Raw genomic sequence first — 19692 nt, forward strand, 5'->3', positions numbered from 1 at the left:
TACGCGAGTAAACGACAAATTAATCGCGTTGTCTTGCAGTCGTCGAGTCGAGTCGAAAAGATTCGAGTCAAATAAATAAATAAGAAAAAAGATAGAGAAAAAGTAAGAGAGAAAGAGAGAGAGAGAGAGAGAGAAATAGAGATATAGAAGATCTAAAGTAAGAAAAAAATAAATAATATAAATTAACGATTGAGTGATTTGAAAACTTTGGTTAATACGTCGTCTTCGTCCTTGATGATTAGACGTCTCTTCAGTATCGTCTGTTGTCGTGGATAAAATGAAATCTTCCAATAATTAATCCGATTGGTCAACGGTAATATTTCAATCATTGAATCACTGAATTTATAAACGTCATATCGTCTATTTTAAATGGTCATTGTCCTCGTCGTTAACGTCGTCATAGTCGTCACTCGTTACACATTTGAAACACGTCTTATATAAGTCTTATTAACGATTTTATAAAATTATAAAATCAGTTATTTTTTTTTTTTTGTTGTTTCTTCTTTTAATATTTCGCGTCAAGACACCTTCACATCCCCGTAAAGCTCTGAGTAACCTCTGTACGGTAAGTCAAGAATTTCATTATTTTCATGTTCATCCGGCAAACTGCGTTTCTTGCGATGATGATGACCGACTTCTTGAGCGTAAACAACGTGATGTCCGCTACCTCCTTCGTCACCGCCACTGGCTAATTTCTTAACGGCAATAATTATTGACAGCATCAGAGCAAGACCGGAGACCATTAATGCCTTCAACGTTAACAAACCGAGAGCACCGAATCCCATGGTTGCCATCATTTTACCTGAAACAATGACACAATGATATCAAAAATTCGATTTGTTTTTATTAAAGATAGAAAAAGTTTAAAGTGTGATTTAAGAATTTTTCATAGAAGATCATTTTTCTTGGTTATATTATTTGTATGATTATCTTTACCCATCATTAAAGCCATTATCATCATTCCACCTCCGCCTTTTTTACCACCGCCCCCGCCGCCACCTCCTCCTCCTCCTCCTCCGAATCCTCCTCCGCCACGTGCTCTTCCTGTCGAAAAAATGTAAAGAAACAAAATAATATAATAATCTTGTTAAATTTACACGTACGCGTAATTTTGGTCGCGATTTTTTGATTTAAAAAAAAAAAAAGAAATCAATCGTATTATTTAAGAAGAAAAATTTTCTATGCTAAAAAACAAACCCTCGCCGTTCGTAGACGCGGTCAATGTATTTTTGAATACTGTCTCGAAATTGGGCGGCAATAATTTCGGCAATTTAACCCTCAATTCTCTGGCCTCGAGAAATTGCAGCAACGGCGTCATGCTACCGAATCCTTTGAGAAATCTTCCTTTTCTCGAATTGATATTAATAGGATCGTTGACTTCGACCAAATTAATTCCATCGAATATTTCAATGTCCGGTTCCTTGCTTGAATTTTCGATAAATTGTTGAACAACCTTTCTGACGATTCTGACACCTTGACAGGATACCGAAAGATTTGTCGATTCTTCCGTCGAACAATCGTTCGACAAATCCTTCCAAGCGTTTGTAAAATCTTTCGCTAAGACACGTTCGTTGTTAGCTAACACGTTTGACAAACAAAATGTTGTCGCGAGTATGATTAGAAAATTTTGACCGATTGATAACGGTGGTGTACACCGCCACCTTGTCGCGGACATTTTCCCCGACATATTCGTTTTTTTGTTCTCTTTCCTTCTTCTTTCTTTGATCAACCAATAATTCGCCGAATAATACAAAGGACGAGCTGCTTGCAACGTATCAACACGTTCGAAGGGTTTACTACACAACAACAACAACAACAATAACAAAAATATGGCGGAGTGATACTGCGGAACCTACGGTGGAGGTCCGAGTGATGCAGCAGAACGCTCTGCAAATCCTATTTATATAGATCTTAGTGCCATGACGGTGATCGTAGAAGGATGAAAAAAATGGAAAAGAAGAGAATAAAGAAGTCTCTATATCGAGGAAACGAACGGACCACTGGCCGTTCTCCGTTCTCTCGTTAACTATCTCTCTTTACCTTTGCAACGATGCATTTAACTTACACTCTTTTTCGTACGTATTATAAAATAAGATCCTTATCCATCTTTCCTCGTCTAATGCAATGTTTTATTTTTGAATAAAGCGTTTTAGAGCGTTACGGGCAAGCATTTGTGCATAAATAGAGAGAAAGAGACAGACATATATACTAAGTTAATATACTTGTTTTTGCTAAACTAATCTGTGGTTTTTCTTCCTTATTTTTTTTCTTTCCTTTATTATTTTTCTATTCCTATCCCCACCCCTTTCCTCACTCACTCTCTCTCTCTCTCTTTTTCTTCTCTTAACTTTTCTCCCCGTTACCTCACATTCTACTTATGAAAGGGGAACGTAACAAAAGCTACGCGATATTTAACGCTAGTTGTTTCTAGATCACCGCGTAGTACGATTTCAAATAAAACGATTAAAAAAAAGGTATCCTTGTTACTACCATCCTCGTCAGATTAGATTGCCCCTATCTATTAACATTCCCTTTCCTAATACACATCTATATTTATACTAATCACATTTTCTCTTAACGCGATTTTCTTCCTGTTAGTGGAGCGGAAGAAGAGAGCGTACCAATTTCCAATCCGAATCGTATGATGAGCGTAACGATCACGAATACAATTTCTCGACGATTCCCTCCCCCATCCCCGCCACCAATCCATCCATCCATCCTTGGAGATTTTCCAAACGGATGTTTTTAATGTTTCTCATCTTCGAAGGGGAAAGGGAAGCAAGAAAAAAAGCTTACTTTCTCGAAAGAGATCGATCGATCGATCGATTATCGATCGGGTTTGTTTGTTTTTTCTCTGTCTTTTTCGAAAGGGAAGATCGTTATTGAAACGAGTATAAACGATTAAAGTTATCTATTATCCTATTTTCTTTTTTCTTTTTTTTTCTAAACAGCATGAGATTCTTCAATACGATCTTGTCCGATGGTTAAAAGACAACTGACAATGATTCGAGAGATCAGACGGGAATTTAAGAAATCGGGGTGGGAGGTTAAAGGGGGTTTAAAAGGGGGGATAGGGAATCGTTAAGAAAAGCTTTGTCGTTTCGAGATCGGTAAATGTCCCTCCTTCACCTTTACCTCCTCCTCCTCCTCCTCCTTCTCCTCTTCCCCGTTTTGTATGAAAGAAGGACACACGGGGAAACGTTGTAAGCTGATACGCTCGAAATAACTCATGGTGTTTCTCGTATTAGCCAGAGGGAAGGAAAACATCCGAGTGAGATAGAATGAGAGGTGGGGAGAAATGGTGGATGGAATCGTGGAAAAAAGGTGGGAAGCAAGAGAAACGAGAATCCGTCGTCTTGAATCTTCTCTCTGCGTTATTTCTCGGAGAATGAATGAGAGAAAGAATGAATATGGGGAATGTGAATGTGCGAGTGAGTGAAAGAGTTAAAGAGTATAAAAGAGAGAGAGAGAGAGAGAGAGAGAGAGAAGACAAATCTAGTTCATCTTCTCCGAGCCTTTCTCTTCTGTTCCACTTCCCTCCGTATTCTCGATTCCATAGGTATATACGCATTACGGACCTGTGACAGGTATAACTAGAGCCGGTTCAATACCGGCAACTTCGTTCATTCGAACGACGCCTGTGCACGCGGACCTCAACATCGATACGGTCCCCGTACGATATTTATTTATATATGAGATTTTATTACAAATTTTTCTAATATATTCGTATAATCGATCTAATTTTCTTCTATTTTTTGTTCTTTTTTGTTTTTTTTTTTTTTTTTTTAATTAGGAACAATATTTTTATCTTACTATTTTTTTGTTCGTTCGTTTGTTAATTATATCTCATTGATTTTAATTGATCTATCAAATATATAATAGGATAATTATTTATTGAAGGATTATATATTCGTTAGATTGTCATCTTGGACTGATCTTTTAAAGAAAATTTTGACTGATATTCATATTCTTGATTCATCTAATTTCTTTTCTTTTTTTTTTTTTAATTAGAAACATTATTTTTATCTTAAATTTTTTTTGTTCGTTCGTTTGTTAATTATATTTCATTGATTTTAATTGTTATTAAATATGAGACAATATTTATCGCAATTTTCTTTGTTTTTTTTCTTTGATTCTAATTAAAGTTGATAAATCTAAACAATTTCTTCTTTTTTTTTTTCTTTTATTAAATTATCCAATTTCTGGTTATTTATTTAAAATACATCGAAGGATTCTTGAGTTAGGATCCGTTACAATCGTCTAAAAAGCAATAATTATTAATTTATTATCTATTTATTATTTTATTAAAGATTCTAATGCAGAATAAGTCATATATTTTTTTATTGTTTTCTTTTTCCGTGTCAAATGTATTAAAAATAATGCAAGAAACTCTTGAGATCTCGACTAATGTTTAAAAAGACTTTATAGATTTCTCGTAGTATTTTTATTTCCTATTTTTTTGCTTATAACTACGTAAAAGCAAATGAATTAAATTAAATGAAAAATCTTCTACTAAATAATTATAAAAGTCTTCAAAATTATAAAACGTATTCAATTGTCATAAAATTTATAAAAATTGCAACTTAAACGTTTGAATAATTACGAGTCTATATTTTCTTTCGTAAAAAAGAAATATTTATGGCTATTTTTTGATGAACTTTTTTTTTAACACGTACACGAACACAAGTCTATCGTTAAACAAATCGAATCCTCGTTTTATTCAATTTTTGTTTTCAATCCTTATGGAGAAAGCGATCGAATGAAACTCTTGCACGAAAAATGAAACGACACGCTTTTTCTTTAAATTTTAAGATAATTTTCTCTCTTTATATAAAATGAAAACACATTTGTGAAACATATGATTCGTTCGAAATTAACTAACTCGTTTCACTTTCAATTACTTTTTGCCAATTAATTTGTAACATTAATTTATTATATTATAAGATCTTGTTTCATTAAACTTCGATTAAAAAAAAAGAAACAAAACCACCATTGAGAAATATTTCGATTCCCATTGTTAATATCCGTTGTTCAACATTTTTCTTTATTTTATTTTTCATCGAAAACAAATTTTCACATTACCACGACTCGTTCGAAAACAAATCATCTTCGAAATTCATAGTTATCAATCTTTCAGTAATCAACATTTTAGAATTGTCAAACTCAAATTCCTGTTAATTCGTAATAAAAAAAGGATCATTGATACCAAAGATTTCTGAAACAAGAAAAGAATAAACAGAGAAAAGTATTTAAATTAATTAAAAAATATATATATTTGTTGTTTATTTAAAAACGTAAGCATGTTCTTGTCTATCGATAAGTTTCAACCTTAAACTCGAGCTTCGTAACGGATAAAACTTTATGATGAGGACGCCAGTAGTCGATTCTTCCAACATACTTAAAGATGTCGCTGCAATATGATTGATTGTCCATACAAGAAAGAAATCATTTCTCACGTTCCACGATGCCGCACGATCTGATATTTAATTATATTAAATCACACGTCTGTTAACACGCGAAATTCACATTATTACCAGTCGAATAATTTTTGATTAAAAAAAAATAAAATAAAATAAAATAAAATATTAATCTAAGTCAAAACAAAAGATTACTTACATTAACGTTTAAAATTCAAAACAAGAAGTCGTATAATATATAATACTATGATATACTAATTGAAATTTTAAATAATCATTTGTAAATGTACTTTAAAACACGTGACACAAGTAGTATATTACAAAACGTTACTTACTAAAAACGCATATTCATCAACGATAACAGTCTATAAATCGTTTCCTATGACACGTTTAGTTATGCGTTACCATGGTCAGATTGAATTGTTACAATGTTTATCACCATACCTGACTCTAAAAGTCCCGCTAAGTTTTGTTGCAATGCGGGAAGCATCCAACGTTCGCGTTGCAACGAACTCGCGGTTAATCATTTATATTAGAGAAATTTCTTTTTTCCTTTTTTTTTTTTACTGTTACGAGCTTATTTTTTCTTCTTTTTTTTCGTACGATCTTATTTTATAAACGCGATTACTATATTTCTTTTTTTTATTTTATATATAACACAGAAATGTTCGATCTCGTATCTATGATTTCTTTTTCCAACAAATGACACGTCAGTCATCAGTGACTGACACTTAAATATTTTATTTTTTTTACTTCTAAGCACGTGAACGTGTTGAAAAGTTTTGAGCTTGACAGATGATGGGGGCGGGCGGGGGGAGGGAGAAAATATTTTTCTACCTTTTTTAATATTGTTAATAATACTGCATACACATAATGAAACTTAAAATGACATTATTCAACAGAACTTTCCTATAGACATCCAATAATAATAATAATAATAATAATAATAATAATAATAATAATAATAATAATAATAATAATATTGCTAACGCATAATTGATCGAATGTAAGAACGTTTTAATGGATTTTCATATTGGTCTTATTAATGTAATTTCATAAATTTAATAAGAACAATCGTTGTTACTGCTTCATTGATATTCCAGGTCAGTTATATTTAAACGCATTCCAATATGATGAAATTACGAGATGAAAAATTTCTTAATATAAAAAATAATTTAAGTTTACTTGTAAAGTAGTCGTATATCCGCTTTTAGATTCCTCTCTTTCTTTTGAAAACTAGTTTTACAACTGGCACCGATTTAATAGGACGAACAAAATGAGAATCGATTTGAAATTCCTTTCCTTATATGTTATTTTTATTCTTCGTTTTAAAATAAACGAATATTTTATCAAAAAATGAACAAATAAATTTACGAAATAAAACGTTGAATTGATGTCGGAATTATATCTGAACATTCTTATATACACACATATATATATGTTTTCTTTTGAAAATTGTTAAAGAAAAATTATAATTTTCTTCTTCCGTGTTGTCGTGGAAAAAAAAAGAAAAGAAGAAGTACACGCCGGATGTAACGTGTGTAGAAGAAAAAAAAAAAGATCTATCATCTTAGCGTGTAATAAATTAATCGTAAGAATCAAGAGAAAGAGAGAGAGAGTTCAATTACAAATAACATGATTTTTCGAAAAAATTAACAATTATTATTATTATTATTATTATTATACATTGTGTGTCGAGAGAGAATAAAAAATAACGTGTATTATATTATTAAAGATAAATAAAGTCTAGTTATAAATTCTCAATGTTCTAATTATTATACACACACGCACGTAATAACACGTATAACACGTTACGAATAAATCAGTTAGCGTTAGAAAAAGACAATAAATATTTATTTATACAATAATAATAATGTTAAACATCATAACGTTATGATAAATCATCATTTGCACTGTCGATAATTATTATGGAGAACGAAAAATAAATTATTATATATATATATATATATATAAGTACAAAAATAAATATTTTTTTCTATATATTTATGTATAGTGAGGGAAAGTCATTTACTTTGGTTACTCGTCGATACATCGCTCCACTTTGTTTCCTCTTCTATGATTTTTAAATATTACAATTATTTTTCCATAACAAAAATATTATCGGTACAAATTTTGTTCGATTCGAGGAGATATCCGGATTCGGAAAAAAAAAGAATCAGAATAAAAAATCTCAAATTACCTGTTGCTATGATAACGATGTCGTGTCGTGCGTAATAAAAAAAAAAAGAAAAAAAAAGGAGAAAAAAAAAATGAGTGCAATGTCTCGTAGATGTGAAAGATAGTCATCAGCTCGTTACGCGTCCGTAATTCAGTCGTCATAGTGCGTAGACAGTCTGTACTAGTCTTTAAATTGTGACAAATCGACAAGGTGGGATTATCGTGTTTGCGTGTTGCTCGAATTTTCAATAATCCTAGGAAAAACAAAAACAAGAAAAATAATAGAATAACAAAAATAAATAATCGAAATATAGTAGAACACGAATTGGAAAGAAAAATAAATATGAAATACGAAAAAAGAAAGAAAGAAAAACTAAATAAATAAATATATAAATAAATAAATATATAAACAAGCAAACACACGCGTGGGGAGTAACCAAAGTAAAATAAAACGAAAAAAAAAATAAATACAAAAAATAGGGATTAGAGAATTAATCCTAAAAATGAATTAAATTATACGAACGATACGATGATGAAATTGAACGACCAAATCGAATCCGTAAATTTCGTTGACTTTTAACCCTCTCCTCCTCCTTCCACCCCCCTCCCTCCCTCATTCTTTCTTATCTTCGTATTTATTTGACATGAGCGGAATAGGCCAAATCATGGGAAGAAGAAGAATCTCCTTGATTGGAAATCGACGATTGACCATGGAAATTTCTTGCCCATCCACTTGAATAGCTGTCACCGTGTCCGTGATCGGCACTGTAGGTGTGACTGGCCGAATGATGGGGATGCGCGACAACCTCGTACGTTACGTGTTTTTGTTGGGAGAATAATTTCTTAAGGCCTATAATACTGGCCAATAGCAATGCTATTTTCGAAAGCAAAAGAGCTTTACCGACCAATAATGCCAACGCTTTGAATGCCAATCCAGCGATCACGCCGATCTTCAAAACAGCTGCCGCCATCAGTGGTCCCATGTTGTTATTCTTTTTACCTCGACCTAAACAGCAACAACAACAACAACAACAAAAAATATCATCGTCGATTATTATACATACTTGTTTTTTTTTTTCCAACCCCCTTCCCTCTCCCTCAGATAAATAATGAAAAGATAATAAAACCTAAATAGTTGAAAATAGTTGATCATAAAATCAAGCAAAAAAATAATTGTTTGCGATTAATTTAATTACATAACTGAAGTAATTTTATATTGTTGTTTTTTTACCCCCCTCCTATCGTTGCATAATCGAACTTTAATCGATACTCGAATAAAGGAAACTTATTATCGATTTAAACTACTTTTCAATTCGTTTAATAATAAATATGTAATTAGAGAGATTAATTGAAATTAATTAGAAAGAAAAGAAAATATTACCATCTTGAACAGCATTGTCGGCACGTTCGATGGTTAAACCAAGATTAAGCGATCCACTTTCGTCTTCAGATGCAGACACGACTACGTCGTTTTCCGGAAGTACTCTCCACTTGATGCTTCTTGATTTGACAAATGCATAAGCTTTGTTGGCAACCATATTAAGTACTTCGGTTTCATCGTCAGTACTTCTACCAACTTCGTACGTGACAATATCTTCGTTAGCTTGACCGGTTTTTCTGATTTCAACGTCGTCTGTTAATTCGATAGATGCTTTTTTCAATAATTTATTCATATACGTAACGAGTTTCAACATGACGCAGCTGCTAATGTCATTTTGTGAACACTTGTTGTTTAACTTTCTTAACAATTCCTCTTCGTATTTAACCCGATCTATCATCGTCGTCACAGACTGCTGCTCGATCACGCTGATCTTGTCGAGTTTTTTTTCGAGAGGATTTGCCAAACACACGGTCAAAGCGTAGATCGTTAGACATGCTAAAATCGTTCTCATCTTGCTCTAAACAAACAAACAAAACAAAAATACAAAAAAAATAACGAAAATATAAACACACTGACCAATCATCCAATGATCGAAAAAATCAAAATAAAGAAACAAGAAACGAAGAAATATATTTTCGATTTTTCGGATATATACATTTTGTGAAAACTTCCAACTATTGCTTACGTTCAAAATAAGTCTAATAAATGATACAAAAATAACCGAAAATCGTAATATACAAAAGAAATCATATTTCATGTATCTAAATAAATGAGATTAAATAAAAGTAAAACTTATTTATATCACATAAAGTTTTAATATAATTACGTACCCCGTTTGTATTGAAAATGTTAATCTCGTAACTTGAAGAAACTGGATAATCCAGATGAGTATTGATCTACGGAGGCGACCCGTTGTTGTATATCACGCTCGATGCGTGGAATGAGCGTGGCGAGGCGTCTGAACCCGCGTCATCGCCCCGGCTACTTTATATAGGTAAGATCACCTGGTTAGAGAGTAGTAGAACCCAAGGTGGTGCATACTACCAAAGGTATATGGCGAACAACGCCTTCTTGGTGGGCCACCTCCTGCAGGAGGTATGCGAAACACTTAGAGCGAGGGAGGAAGACGGAATTTCCACTTCCCAGTTAGGTTGGAAAAGGACAAAACAAGAAATACAAGAAGGAGGAGTAGAAGAAAAGCAGGCAGGAGCTACTAGGATAGAAAAGAAAGAAAGAAGAAAGAAGAAGAAGAAGAAGAGGGAGGAGGTGGTGGTGGTGAAGAAGGTGGTGGTAGTGGTGGTGGAAAGTAGAAATAGTAGTAGTGGCTTTGCTTCCTATCATAGTGCCAATTATTTCTCGGTATTGGTAAGTAATACTAATACTATCAACCATATTATCCATGTATTTGTATCGACAAACATGAACGTTAATATGGTTGTTATGATGGTGGTGGTGGTGGTGATAGCATATGGTGGAACATAAGATCGTTCACGACTCTCTTCTCGCGGGATTAATCTCTTGCGGAAGAGAGAATGAAGACTGGGTATGTACCAAGGTGAGGACACTCGAGCAACAAACTGGTTCCATCCATTGCACACAGATGCACACTACTAACCGCTCCGAGAACACTCCTATGCCATATATAGAGATATAAGGTCTTACCAGAAGAAGATTTATGACATTATTATTATTATTATTATAATTATTATTATTATTATTATTATTGCTGTTCCTCCCTGAGATCTTCCTATATTTGTAATTTGTTTAGATGCATGTATACGTTAATAAAAATCATACGTTAGTTGCGTATCCAAAAACAATCGATGTGATGTCTGCTAACATCGGAGTCCCCGACCCATCATCAACGAGAACCGTGTCACAAATGTGGAGCACGCGCGTCATCCATCCAGATCAAAAGACTCGTATATGCACCTTTCATACGCATGCGTGCCATCGATCTTACATCTTCTCTTATATTATTATTCTTTTCATAATATATGATTTGATTTATCAATTATTTATTCTAAGAGATTTTTTAATCATTCCTGTAATCTCGTAGGAAGTACGAATATGTAGGATTCAAATATTCAATAGGAAAAGGATAACGAAAGTATTCTTATTCTTATTATTCTTCTTGTTCTTCTCGTGTATAAAAGATATTAGCCTAAAGATAAAAAGATAATCTAGAAAGCGTTGGCAGTAGGTCGTCATTGATCTCGGAACCGAAAGTCATCCGAAAGTATGAAATAAAATAGATAATTATTGAAAATGCAATATCAAAACAGCAATCATATTTAAATCCAAACAACGAACAAAGGTTAAATGAATCATACAGGATTAAATGATGAACGAAAAGTAAAAAAAAAAAGACACATCTAAGGGAAGATGATGTTAACTGCTTGACTCGTTTTCGAATCCGGTTAAGTTTCTTCCACCTAACAAAACCGCTTTCACGCAAGATCGCGGAGGTTAAACCACGTCGCCAAGCTTCTGTCTGTGTGTCTCTTGGAAAGCTCCTAGGCTAACAGATTTAATGAGCATCTATCTAATCTATTAGTCCTCATCATCCACACCTTCGATGGAAATTCAAATACTTGGCCTCATCATCATCATCATCGTCATCATCATCGTCGTCATCGTAGTACAAGGCAAAGATAGTTGTATTTCAAGTACTTTCAAGTATTTAGAACCAACCGTTACATTGTTCGAATTCCAATTGGGATTATTATTCGTGGGTTATTAGTAAGTTTGATTATGGTAATAACACGGTTCTAACGAACGAACAATCGAGATTATCATTATCGTAACGTGGGTGGCGGTTCAAATCGGTCGTAGAAATTTTTACGAAATTACAACAATTTATTCGAAGAAATTTGTCTTCTCATTTATTTAATTTATTTCATCGAATTGTTGTACCCACGAGATATATCTAAATTACGTTCAACTTTTTCTCTCCTTCTTTTTTATCCTAATTCCTTTTTTTTTCCTTACAACAACTACTACCTTGGATAATAAAAGACCAAAAAATGGGGGGTTCTACTTATTTTATACTTAAACGATCGTTACATTGATTTAATATGATAGAAACGTTTTCAACGATAAATCAATTAACGATAATCACGTTAACTTAATCGGTATCTGATCTCATTTATATTTCATAAGATCTCAAATTTATCGATATCGCCAAATAATCATAATCGCAGTATCAGTAGAGAAATTCGAGAAAGAATTTCTTGACCTTAATATTCTCTCTCTCTCTCTCTCTCTTTCTATCTAACTTTATTAAATGTTAAATACCTTTACGTGTATTACACGTTCTTATGTGTATCAAGATAAACGTGTGCGTAAAAAAAAAAAGGAAAAAAACCTATTTACGAACGGTTTAACGCTAGAGTGCATTGGAAGGTTAATTCGATTCAATTTGTAATAATAAGAATTTAGAAAACTTGTGAAAACGAATATGATGCCAACGTTCGAGAATAAAAAAATCGATCATCAAAATAGTTTTGGTCTTCTTGTTTCGAGGGAAGAAAATTTTGTGCCAAAAGAAAAGATAGTCAAGTGGCATAATTCTCGTAAGAATTTCCACGGACTTTTCCGTCTTGGCATTTTCCGTGTTACCGCCCCGTCTACCTACGGCTACCCACTTCCGGTCTTCTCGAACGATCGAGGCCACTTGGTCAACGGATCCGTTCTAGCCGATTCTTTGGATCGCAACAGTGAGAATCATATCAACCGAGTTCTCCTCCTCCTCTTCCTCTCTTCTCTCTTCTTTTCTCTTCTCTTCTCTTTCCTTCTATTCGTGCACGGATATCTTCGTCTATTATCCTTTTGCGTTTAAAGAAATATATAGAACTGGTGGAGCACGATTATTTTCTCGTTCGCAATTTTCACACCAAGATTGGAGAAACCAACTTTACTGGAGGATGTTGTTTTACCCTGGACCAATATTATTAATCCACTATCATAGTTTATACTATTTTTCTTTTTATTTATATATACCCGTTTATATTTCAATTACTCCATAAATTTTAATAAATGATTAATAAATAATATATAATATAATAATAGATTGATTTTTATTAATATTACAACGAATTATATATATTTATATATTATATTATTTGATATATTCAAAACAATTATAGAAAAGTAATCGTTAGAAATGATTTTTATTATTATTATCGAATTCGTTCAAATATTAATTAATTTCGTATTATTATCTCTCTAAGAAAATTTTTACATCAAGATAAAAAATTAACAAAGAAATCTAAGTAATAACGGATGTTATCTCTGAAACCTCGTCAATTATTTTTATTAGTATTGATTTAATATTATTAATTTTAGGATTGATTGAAAATAATAAGATAAATAATCGTTACGATTAATTTAAATTGATAAATTCATTTACATTCTCGCGTTTGCATTTTCACATTTTCACAAAATGGAATAATCAACGATTCAGCAACATGTCAAATAATCACCCCTCAAATGATTATTTTATTTTTGTAAGATTAATTAATCTTATTATTTTCTATAGAAATATAATAAATGGGTATTTTCTAATAAATAAAAAAAAAATCTAAGAGAACGCGAAATATCAATTGGAAATCGAAATTCGTCTTTATCCGATTCTCACTAGTGAAAGATACTCAAACATACCCACTACTCGATCCACATTCGCAACGAGTATAAACATAAATTAGACGCTTTCGTTCATATCCGGAGAAAGTACATTGCAAGAATCTAATCTTCTATGGTCGATGACGATCACGATTGTTATAAAAAAAAAAAATAATTATATTTTCGTGCCTTAATTGGAAAAAATGATAACCTAATTTTATCTTTACAAAAGAAATGAAAATAATCTTGCGCCAAATTAATAATTGTCAAACGGTTTCGTCCTAAAAAAAAATAATATTTTTATTTTACACGCAAGAGGAAGAAAAAAAAACGGAATGAGTGTGGGTACCGCTGAAAAAAACGTGCAATTAATTTTTTACGCTTTACTTGTACATTTCAATATGATCACTTTTTTTTTTCTTTTTTTGATTTATTTGAAAAATATTATTAAATACTAAATATTAGTGTTGTTTAAATACGTGTAATAATTGCAACGTTTAGAGAGAAATGAAATAATCATTGGAACACATCGAAGAACATAATATTATGACAAAATTACTATTACATTAACGTAATATTAACTATAGCTTATTAAATCTGACCTTTAGTTGCAGTTATTTGAACTTATTATTTCGTTTCGCTTACGTTTTAACAGTTAAACTATTATTAACTTCTAAAAAACACATAGTGTAATATTATATAAAAAAAATAATATATACATGTATGTTCGTTGTTCATGGATTTGCTCATGAGAACTATAACAAACGTTTGTAAGAGGAGAACAAAAAAATATTAAAAATGACATTTACAATAATTAATTTATAATTATATTATATTATAGGGTGTTCGGAAAGTAATTTCTTTTTTCTTTATGGATAAATAAAGGACAATAATATTTTTGATGCATCCATCAAATCGAAATCAACAAAAACCAATTTTGATATGTTCACTTTCCGAAAAACCTACTATGCAAATATATACATCCAGTATCGTTCGATATTACTGTACACGAAAAATTATGGACATAATATAAATATTATTATAAAATATGTATAAAAATGAAATTATATACGAAAACAACATTAAATATAAGATCTAAATTGAATTCGAATTTGAAATCTTTATAATCGATTGATGACGTTTGATTCATGATTAGAAATTTGGTTTCTTTTTTTTTAAATAGATTAGAACCTCCAGTATCCGAATGAATAAAAGAAAGATATAATGAAATACTTTTCGAATAGTAGAATACTAATTTTTATCATGATTGTGGGTTTGTATTTAAAAGAAAAAAAAATAAGAAGAAAATAATAAAATGTTCGTAATATAAATACATGAGAAACCTTCGTATGAAAAAAAAATTATTAATAATAATAAATGTATTATAAATAAATAAGAGAAAAATGTAATATATTGTACAAGTGATTACTACGTCTATGAGTATTTGATTTGATAGTAGATAACACAAATAGAAAAGTGTATGCACAATGTTCGAATAATAAATCATACTCGGGATATTAGAGTATACTAATAAGTATTATGGTTGAATATTTCGGATACTGAAAAGATTCCGTTGTGTGCATAATAATAAATAATAATAAATAAATCTATCTTTTTTTCGATTGATATTTACGATAACCTTGATACGCAAGATCCTGTCCAAATGATACAGTGTCACCATGATAACTGCCATCATAATCCGGATGATGATTTGCGTAAGGATATTGACCGGAAGGTTCCCTATAGTAAGGGTAACCAACACCACTTTGAGTATATACCGGTGGTTGATAATTTTGCGGTTTGTATAATTTTAAAAATCCTATAACTCCTGGTATTACGATTGCCAAAAATGCTAAGAATTTTTTGAATGACACCAAACCAAAGATCAATGGTAAAAATAACAGTAGCTTTAGTTTGAATAGTTTCAATACTATTAACATCGGTATCAATAATTTTCGGAAACGATGACGAGCTGGAAAAATATCAAAAAAATGTATCACATAAGTTTTTTTGTAATTAATTTATAACGAACAACGACGAGTGGTAAAATTTTGAAAAATTTAAAAAAAAAAAAACAAAAAGAACGTGATCATTTTATTAACATTTAAAATATGATTTCATATATTAATTTATTTAAAAACTAATGAAGAAAATACTCACAAAAAAGTGAATCCTTTTTATCTTCCAAAGTTTCTATCTCGTCAGCAATTTCATCTATGAATCTGGGCGAATAAATTTCGTTATCACCTGTCTCAGATGTTGGAACATTAACTTCTATAGCCATTGTTTTTACAAATTTTTCCATTTTCCTCGATGCGAATTTAACCAATTGATCCCATTCCGAATCGTCGGATCTACGATATATAATACATATATATATATATATAGTTATCATTTATAAATTTATATATTATCATTATAAAAATAAATTCAAACCATATATCAATATCGATTTACCTAGCTTCGGTCGAATATTCGTAAGGTTGACGATTAACGTCGGCTACAACTTGCCGTGACATTCTTACAACGTTTACGTTATCGTTCAAAGCATAAGCTGCCTGATCGAAAAATTCGGAAAACGAAGTGAGAGCTTGCGATTTGAAACATTCGGCAAGTTCCCCGGTCAAACAATCTTTGTTAATTTTAGCCAAATACGGATCAGTGTTGCTTCCTGTTCCGAAACCGATCCAATCGAATAGATTTTTTCCTTGACGGGTCCCATTGAAAAATCTCACGTTCCTTTGTTGCGTGTCGAAATTACCTTGAAACGTAATCAAAATTTTTGTAATACGATTTAAATTATCTCAATGAAAAATCGTGAAATATATCAATGCCTGTTTAAATTAACACACAAAATTATTTGGGTTAATTTAAATAATAAATATAAACAACAATGTTTATAATTATTAAAAAATTGTATATGAAAAATGAGATTAAAAGATTAATCGAACGTAAAATATTTTACACGGAAATTAAAAATAACCGATGACCACAAACGTGATGAGAAATTTTTTGTTTTTGGTATGCATCGCAACGAATGAAAGCATTGAAAACACACATAGTTTAATAATAAATTAGGCTATCTATTTACCAATATTAACGCCACCGGATTCCTCGTTTCCTTTCTCTTCTACAAAGGTAACTCTTTCACCTGTGGATTGACTGCATATCAACAGCGGAGTGGTGGATAAAAGGAGACTGCAGCTTACCAACAATCGCACTAACCGCATTCTGCCTCGATTATTAACTTTCGCCGGTATCTGAAAACAATTTTCTTTATTATCACTCGATTTATCAACGAATAATATAACATATTCAATTTCGATATATAAATATTGAAACTCCATCAACAGTATTATTTTTGTATTTTCGAAAAGCCAAATTTATGATTTACAATTTAATAAAATGACAAACTAAAAAAAATACGTGTAATAAATGAAAAAAAAAACAAACTGGAATAGTGATTATTGATCATACTTTCGATTAAAAAAGAAGAACAATATTTTAATAACAAATTGAAGGTAATAATAATTAAACGTATGAAGCTAATCGTCTCGTAATAAAATTTAAATCGATTGTTACGTCCGATGAAACTTTCTCACGTTGTTCTTTCTTTTTTTCTTTTGTTTTTTAATTGATTTCGAAAAAGATTATAATAAAAAAAAAACAAAAAGAAGGAGGAAATAATGAAACTCTTACTTGTTTGAAATCGATTTTTTGTTACTAACTAACGTCGTACACAATGCGTTTGAATCGGCATAGTGTCCACAAACACCGAATCACTAAGTTTCGTGTTTCTTGAAACGTTTCTGTAGAACTAACGTGTTAGTCTCGAAGGAAAGACTCAGACTATTCGCTGTAAGTCTTACAAGTGCCGTTAGTCCGTAAGGACCAATCAGAACGTAGGATCACGGTAAATGCCGGTGCAAGTTCTCACGTACGCACCTGCCGATGCGCAATGAATACATTTTGTTTCGTTACTTTGAATAAATATCAACAAGGTTATCGACATTTCGGCAAGTTCATTATTTTGAAATCAATTGAAAAAATATATAAATAATATAAATACGAAAGTAATCTCTAATTTTTCGTAAACTAATTTTAATTATCATTTCATTCGAAACAATTTATCACGTTCATTATCAAAATTCGAAATTAAAAAAACCTCATCGTTACATTTTTTATATATATATACATATGATCTTGAATTTGTTAGATAGATGCAACAATAACTGAGATTTAATATTATTTTCAAAATGGCGCCAGTTCGTCTAGTTACCTTTTATCTATACTAGTTATAGTCGTATAATGCATCGTTGTAAAAAGTGATGCAGTTAAATTGGCAATACTGATTTTCAAGTTAATGTATCTTCATTGTTTAAATTTATTAAATTAAAATTAAATCCATAAATTCTAAGAGAAACATCGTAAACAATTGATTATAACTTTAAAAATCATAATTAAAGTATCCCACGTAAAACAATTGAATGTTGATCATAATACGAGTAAACTATTAATATGTAAATCATCAAATTCTTTAAATATTATAATAAAAAAATATCGTATTACTATATTAATTATATTAATTGAATAATATTAATCGTTTAACTTACCATATTAAATTTGATATTAACAATAAGAAAATAAAAGGAGATGCGTACTGATAGGAAGCAAAACGAATTGAACAGGTCAGCCAGTGAGTGGCTGTTGCATTTATACGTCAGGTCGGTCCAGTTTTAAGGAGAGGGAAGAATCCGTAGGATGCTGATGTGAGAGAAGAGCGAAAATAAAGTATTAAAAAAAAATTGAAAGTGAAAGTGACCCCGGATATAGGACCGGAACCTATGGGGAGTGACGAGAGATCGTAGAAAAGAAGACGAAGCGAAACAAACTTTCCTTTACGCAACTTGATGCTCAACATATGCGTCATCACCCTCTTACGTGAACATTCGAACACATTGTTTATAATATCACGTTTAAAAAGGATTTTACCTGATTGAAAAAAATATATATTAAAAAATAAATATATAAATTTAATTATATTTAAAACAAATAGAAATGTGTGTTTCATTATAAACATAAATTCTTTTGATTATATTTTTATTTTTGTATACCGTTCAACAAATGTTTCTTGCTTTTTTTTTAACAATCGCTATATTTTTCATTTCATATTATTTATTTTACCGAATTATATATTGCTTTTGGAGGAAAATAATAAAAGAAAGTATGGGTCGTATTTAAAGGGGGTTTGTCAAAGGGTGAATCGCGACCCCATATAAGGATTGATTAACCAAATTTGAATGTTGTAAAAATTTGAACGAAACTAAGAAATTTTTCAACACCCCAATTAGCAACAATCGATTCGAAAATAGTTTAACGATACTACGCGTATAATATGTTTATTAATTTATGATAATAAAATAGGGTTGTGAAAATATTAAGAAATCCTAATATACAACACAATAAAATAAAATAAAATAATCAATATCGTACACATGTTAAATTAAAACTATAAGCAAGAAACGTCATATTAATTGTTTAAAATTAAATTGTAAATCCGAACAGTAAACACAAATTGTAAATTTATATTTTTCACGATCAACAATGCATTCATTTCATTTTCATTTTCATCCAGTTCGGTTTTATTTCGATTCTAAATATCTCATTCGTAGACAACATTTTGAATAATCTAACTGAACGAAACAATATTAATGAAACAATTTCGTTGATCGAAATCAATTCGATCATTAATTTCACTTTTATTTATCATCAAATCAAACACGCGAACGTGAAACATACAAGTATTCGCAATTGAATCATAAATTTCGAATTGAAAAGAAGATCAACGTATACTATTTCAACTTAGACTGTACATTAATTAGTATAACCGTACATTCTTTCAAATGTCGGTCTACATGTGATAATTAAACTTAATACATGCGTAACATCACACAAACAGAATTAAATCTGACTCTTATACAAGATAACTAATAGTAAGTTGATATTCGTTTATCAAGCACACACAACCGTGCACCCACGTCGTATGTTTTTATCTTAATAAATAAATAACAATTAGTTAAACTTATGTTAGAT

General features: G+C 31.0%; 3 protein-coding genes across 3 annotated transcripts; all 3 read right to left on the bottom strand.

Moving 5' to 3' along the window:
- Positions 1-518: 518 nt before the first annotated feature.
- On the bottom strand, positions 519-1675 carry LOC106784658. The gene is made up of 3 exons (XM_014744454.1): positions 1198-1675; positions 937-1044; positions 519-802 (listed from the first exon to the last, which is right to left on the bottom strand). Exons 1-3 carry the CDS (start codon positions 1673-1675, stop codon positions 519-521), a joined length of 870 nt encoding a protein of 289 aa, XP_014599940.1.
- Positions 1676-8230: 6555 nt separating this feature from the next.
- Positions 8231-9821, bottom strand: LOC106784665. The gene is made up of 3 exons (XM_014744466.1): positions 9807-9821; positions 8977-9493; positions 8231-8601 (listed from the first exon to the last, which is right to left on the bottom strand). The coding sequence occupies exons 2-3, from the start codon at positions 9485-9487 to the stop codon at positions 8231-8233; spliced, it is 882 nt and encodes a 293-aa protein (XP_014599952.1). The 5' UTR covers positions 9488-9493; positions 9807-9821.
- Positions 9822-15206: 5385 nt separating this feature from the next.
- Positions 15207-16852, bottom strand: LOC106784754. The gene is made up of 4 exons (XM_014744611.1): positions 16691-16852; positions 16057-16360; positions 15760-15953; positions 15207-15571 (listed from the first exon to the last, which is right to left on the bottom strand). The coding sequence occupies exons 1-4, from the start codon at positions 16827-16829 to the stop codon at positions 15207-15209; spliced, it is 1002 nt and encodes a 333-aa protein (XP_014600097.1). The 5' UTR covers positions 16830-16852.
- Between the last annotated feature and the right edge of the window lie 2840 nt (positions 16853-19692).

The sequence above is a fragment of the Polistes canadensis genome, unplaced genomic scaffold, assembly GCF_001313835.1.
Source record: "Polistes canadensis isolate GaletaPanama2010 unplaced genomic scaffold, ASM131383v1 scaffold_2, whole genome shotgun sequence".
NCBI lineage: Eukaryota > Metazoa > Arthropoda > Insecta > Hymenoptera > Vespidae > Polistes > Polistes canadensis.

Coding starts and splice junctions, on each gene's coding strand:
- LOC106784658 (XM_014744454.1), bottom strand. CDS start 1,675: ATGTCCGCGACAAGGTGGCGGTGTACACCACCGTTATCAATCGGTCAA. Junction 1,045..1,197: donor CGCGTCTACGAACGGCGAGG/GTTTGTTTTTTA, acceptor TTTTTTCGACAG/GAAGAGCACGTGGCGGAGGA. Junction 803..936: donor GATAATGGCTTTAATGATGG/GTAAAGATAATC, acceptor TCATTGTTTCAG/GTAAAATGATGGCAACCATG.
- LOC106784665 (XM_014744466.1), bottom strand. CDS start 9,487: ATGAGAACGATTTTAGCATGTCTAACGATCTACGCTTTGACCGTGTGT. Junction 8,602..8,976: donor CGACAATGCTGTTCAAGATG/GTAATATTTTCT, acceptor GTTGCTGTTTAG/GTCGAGGTAAAAAGAATAAC.
- LOC106784754 (XM_014744611.1), bottom strand. CDS start 16,829: ATGCGGTTAGTGCGATTGTTGGTAAGCTGCAGTCTCCTTTTATCCACC. Junction 16,361..16,690: donor ATCCGGTGGCGTTAATATTG/GTAAATAGATAG, acceptor TTACGTTTCAAG/GTAATTTCGACACGCAACAA. Junction 15,954..16,056: donor GAATATTCGACCGAAGCTAG/GTAAATCGATAT, acceptor TATATATCGTAG/ATCCGACGATTCGGAATGGG.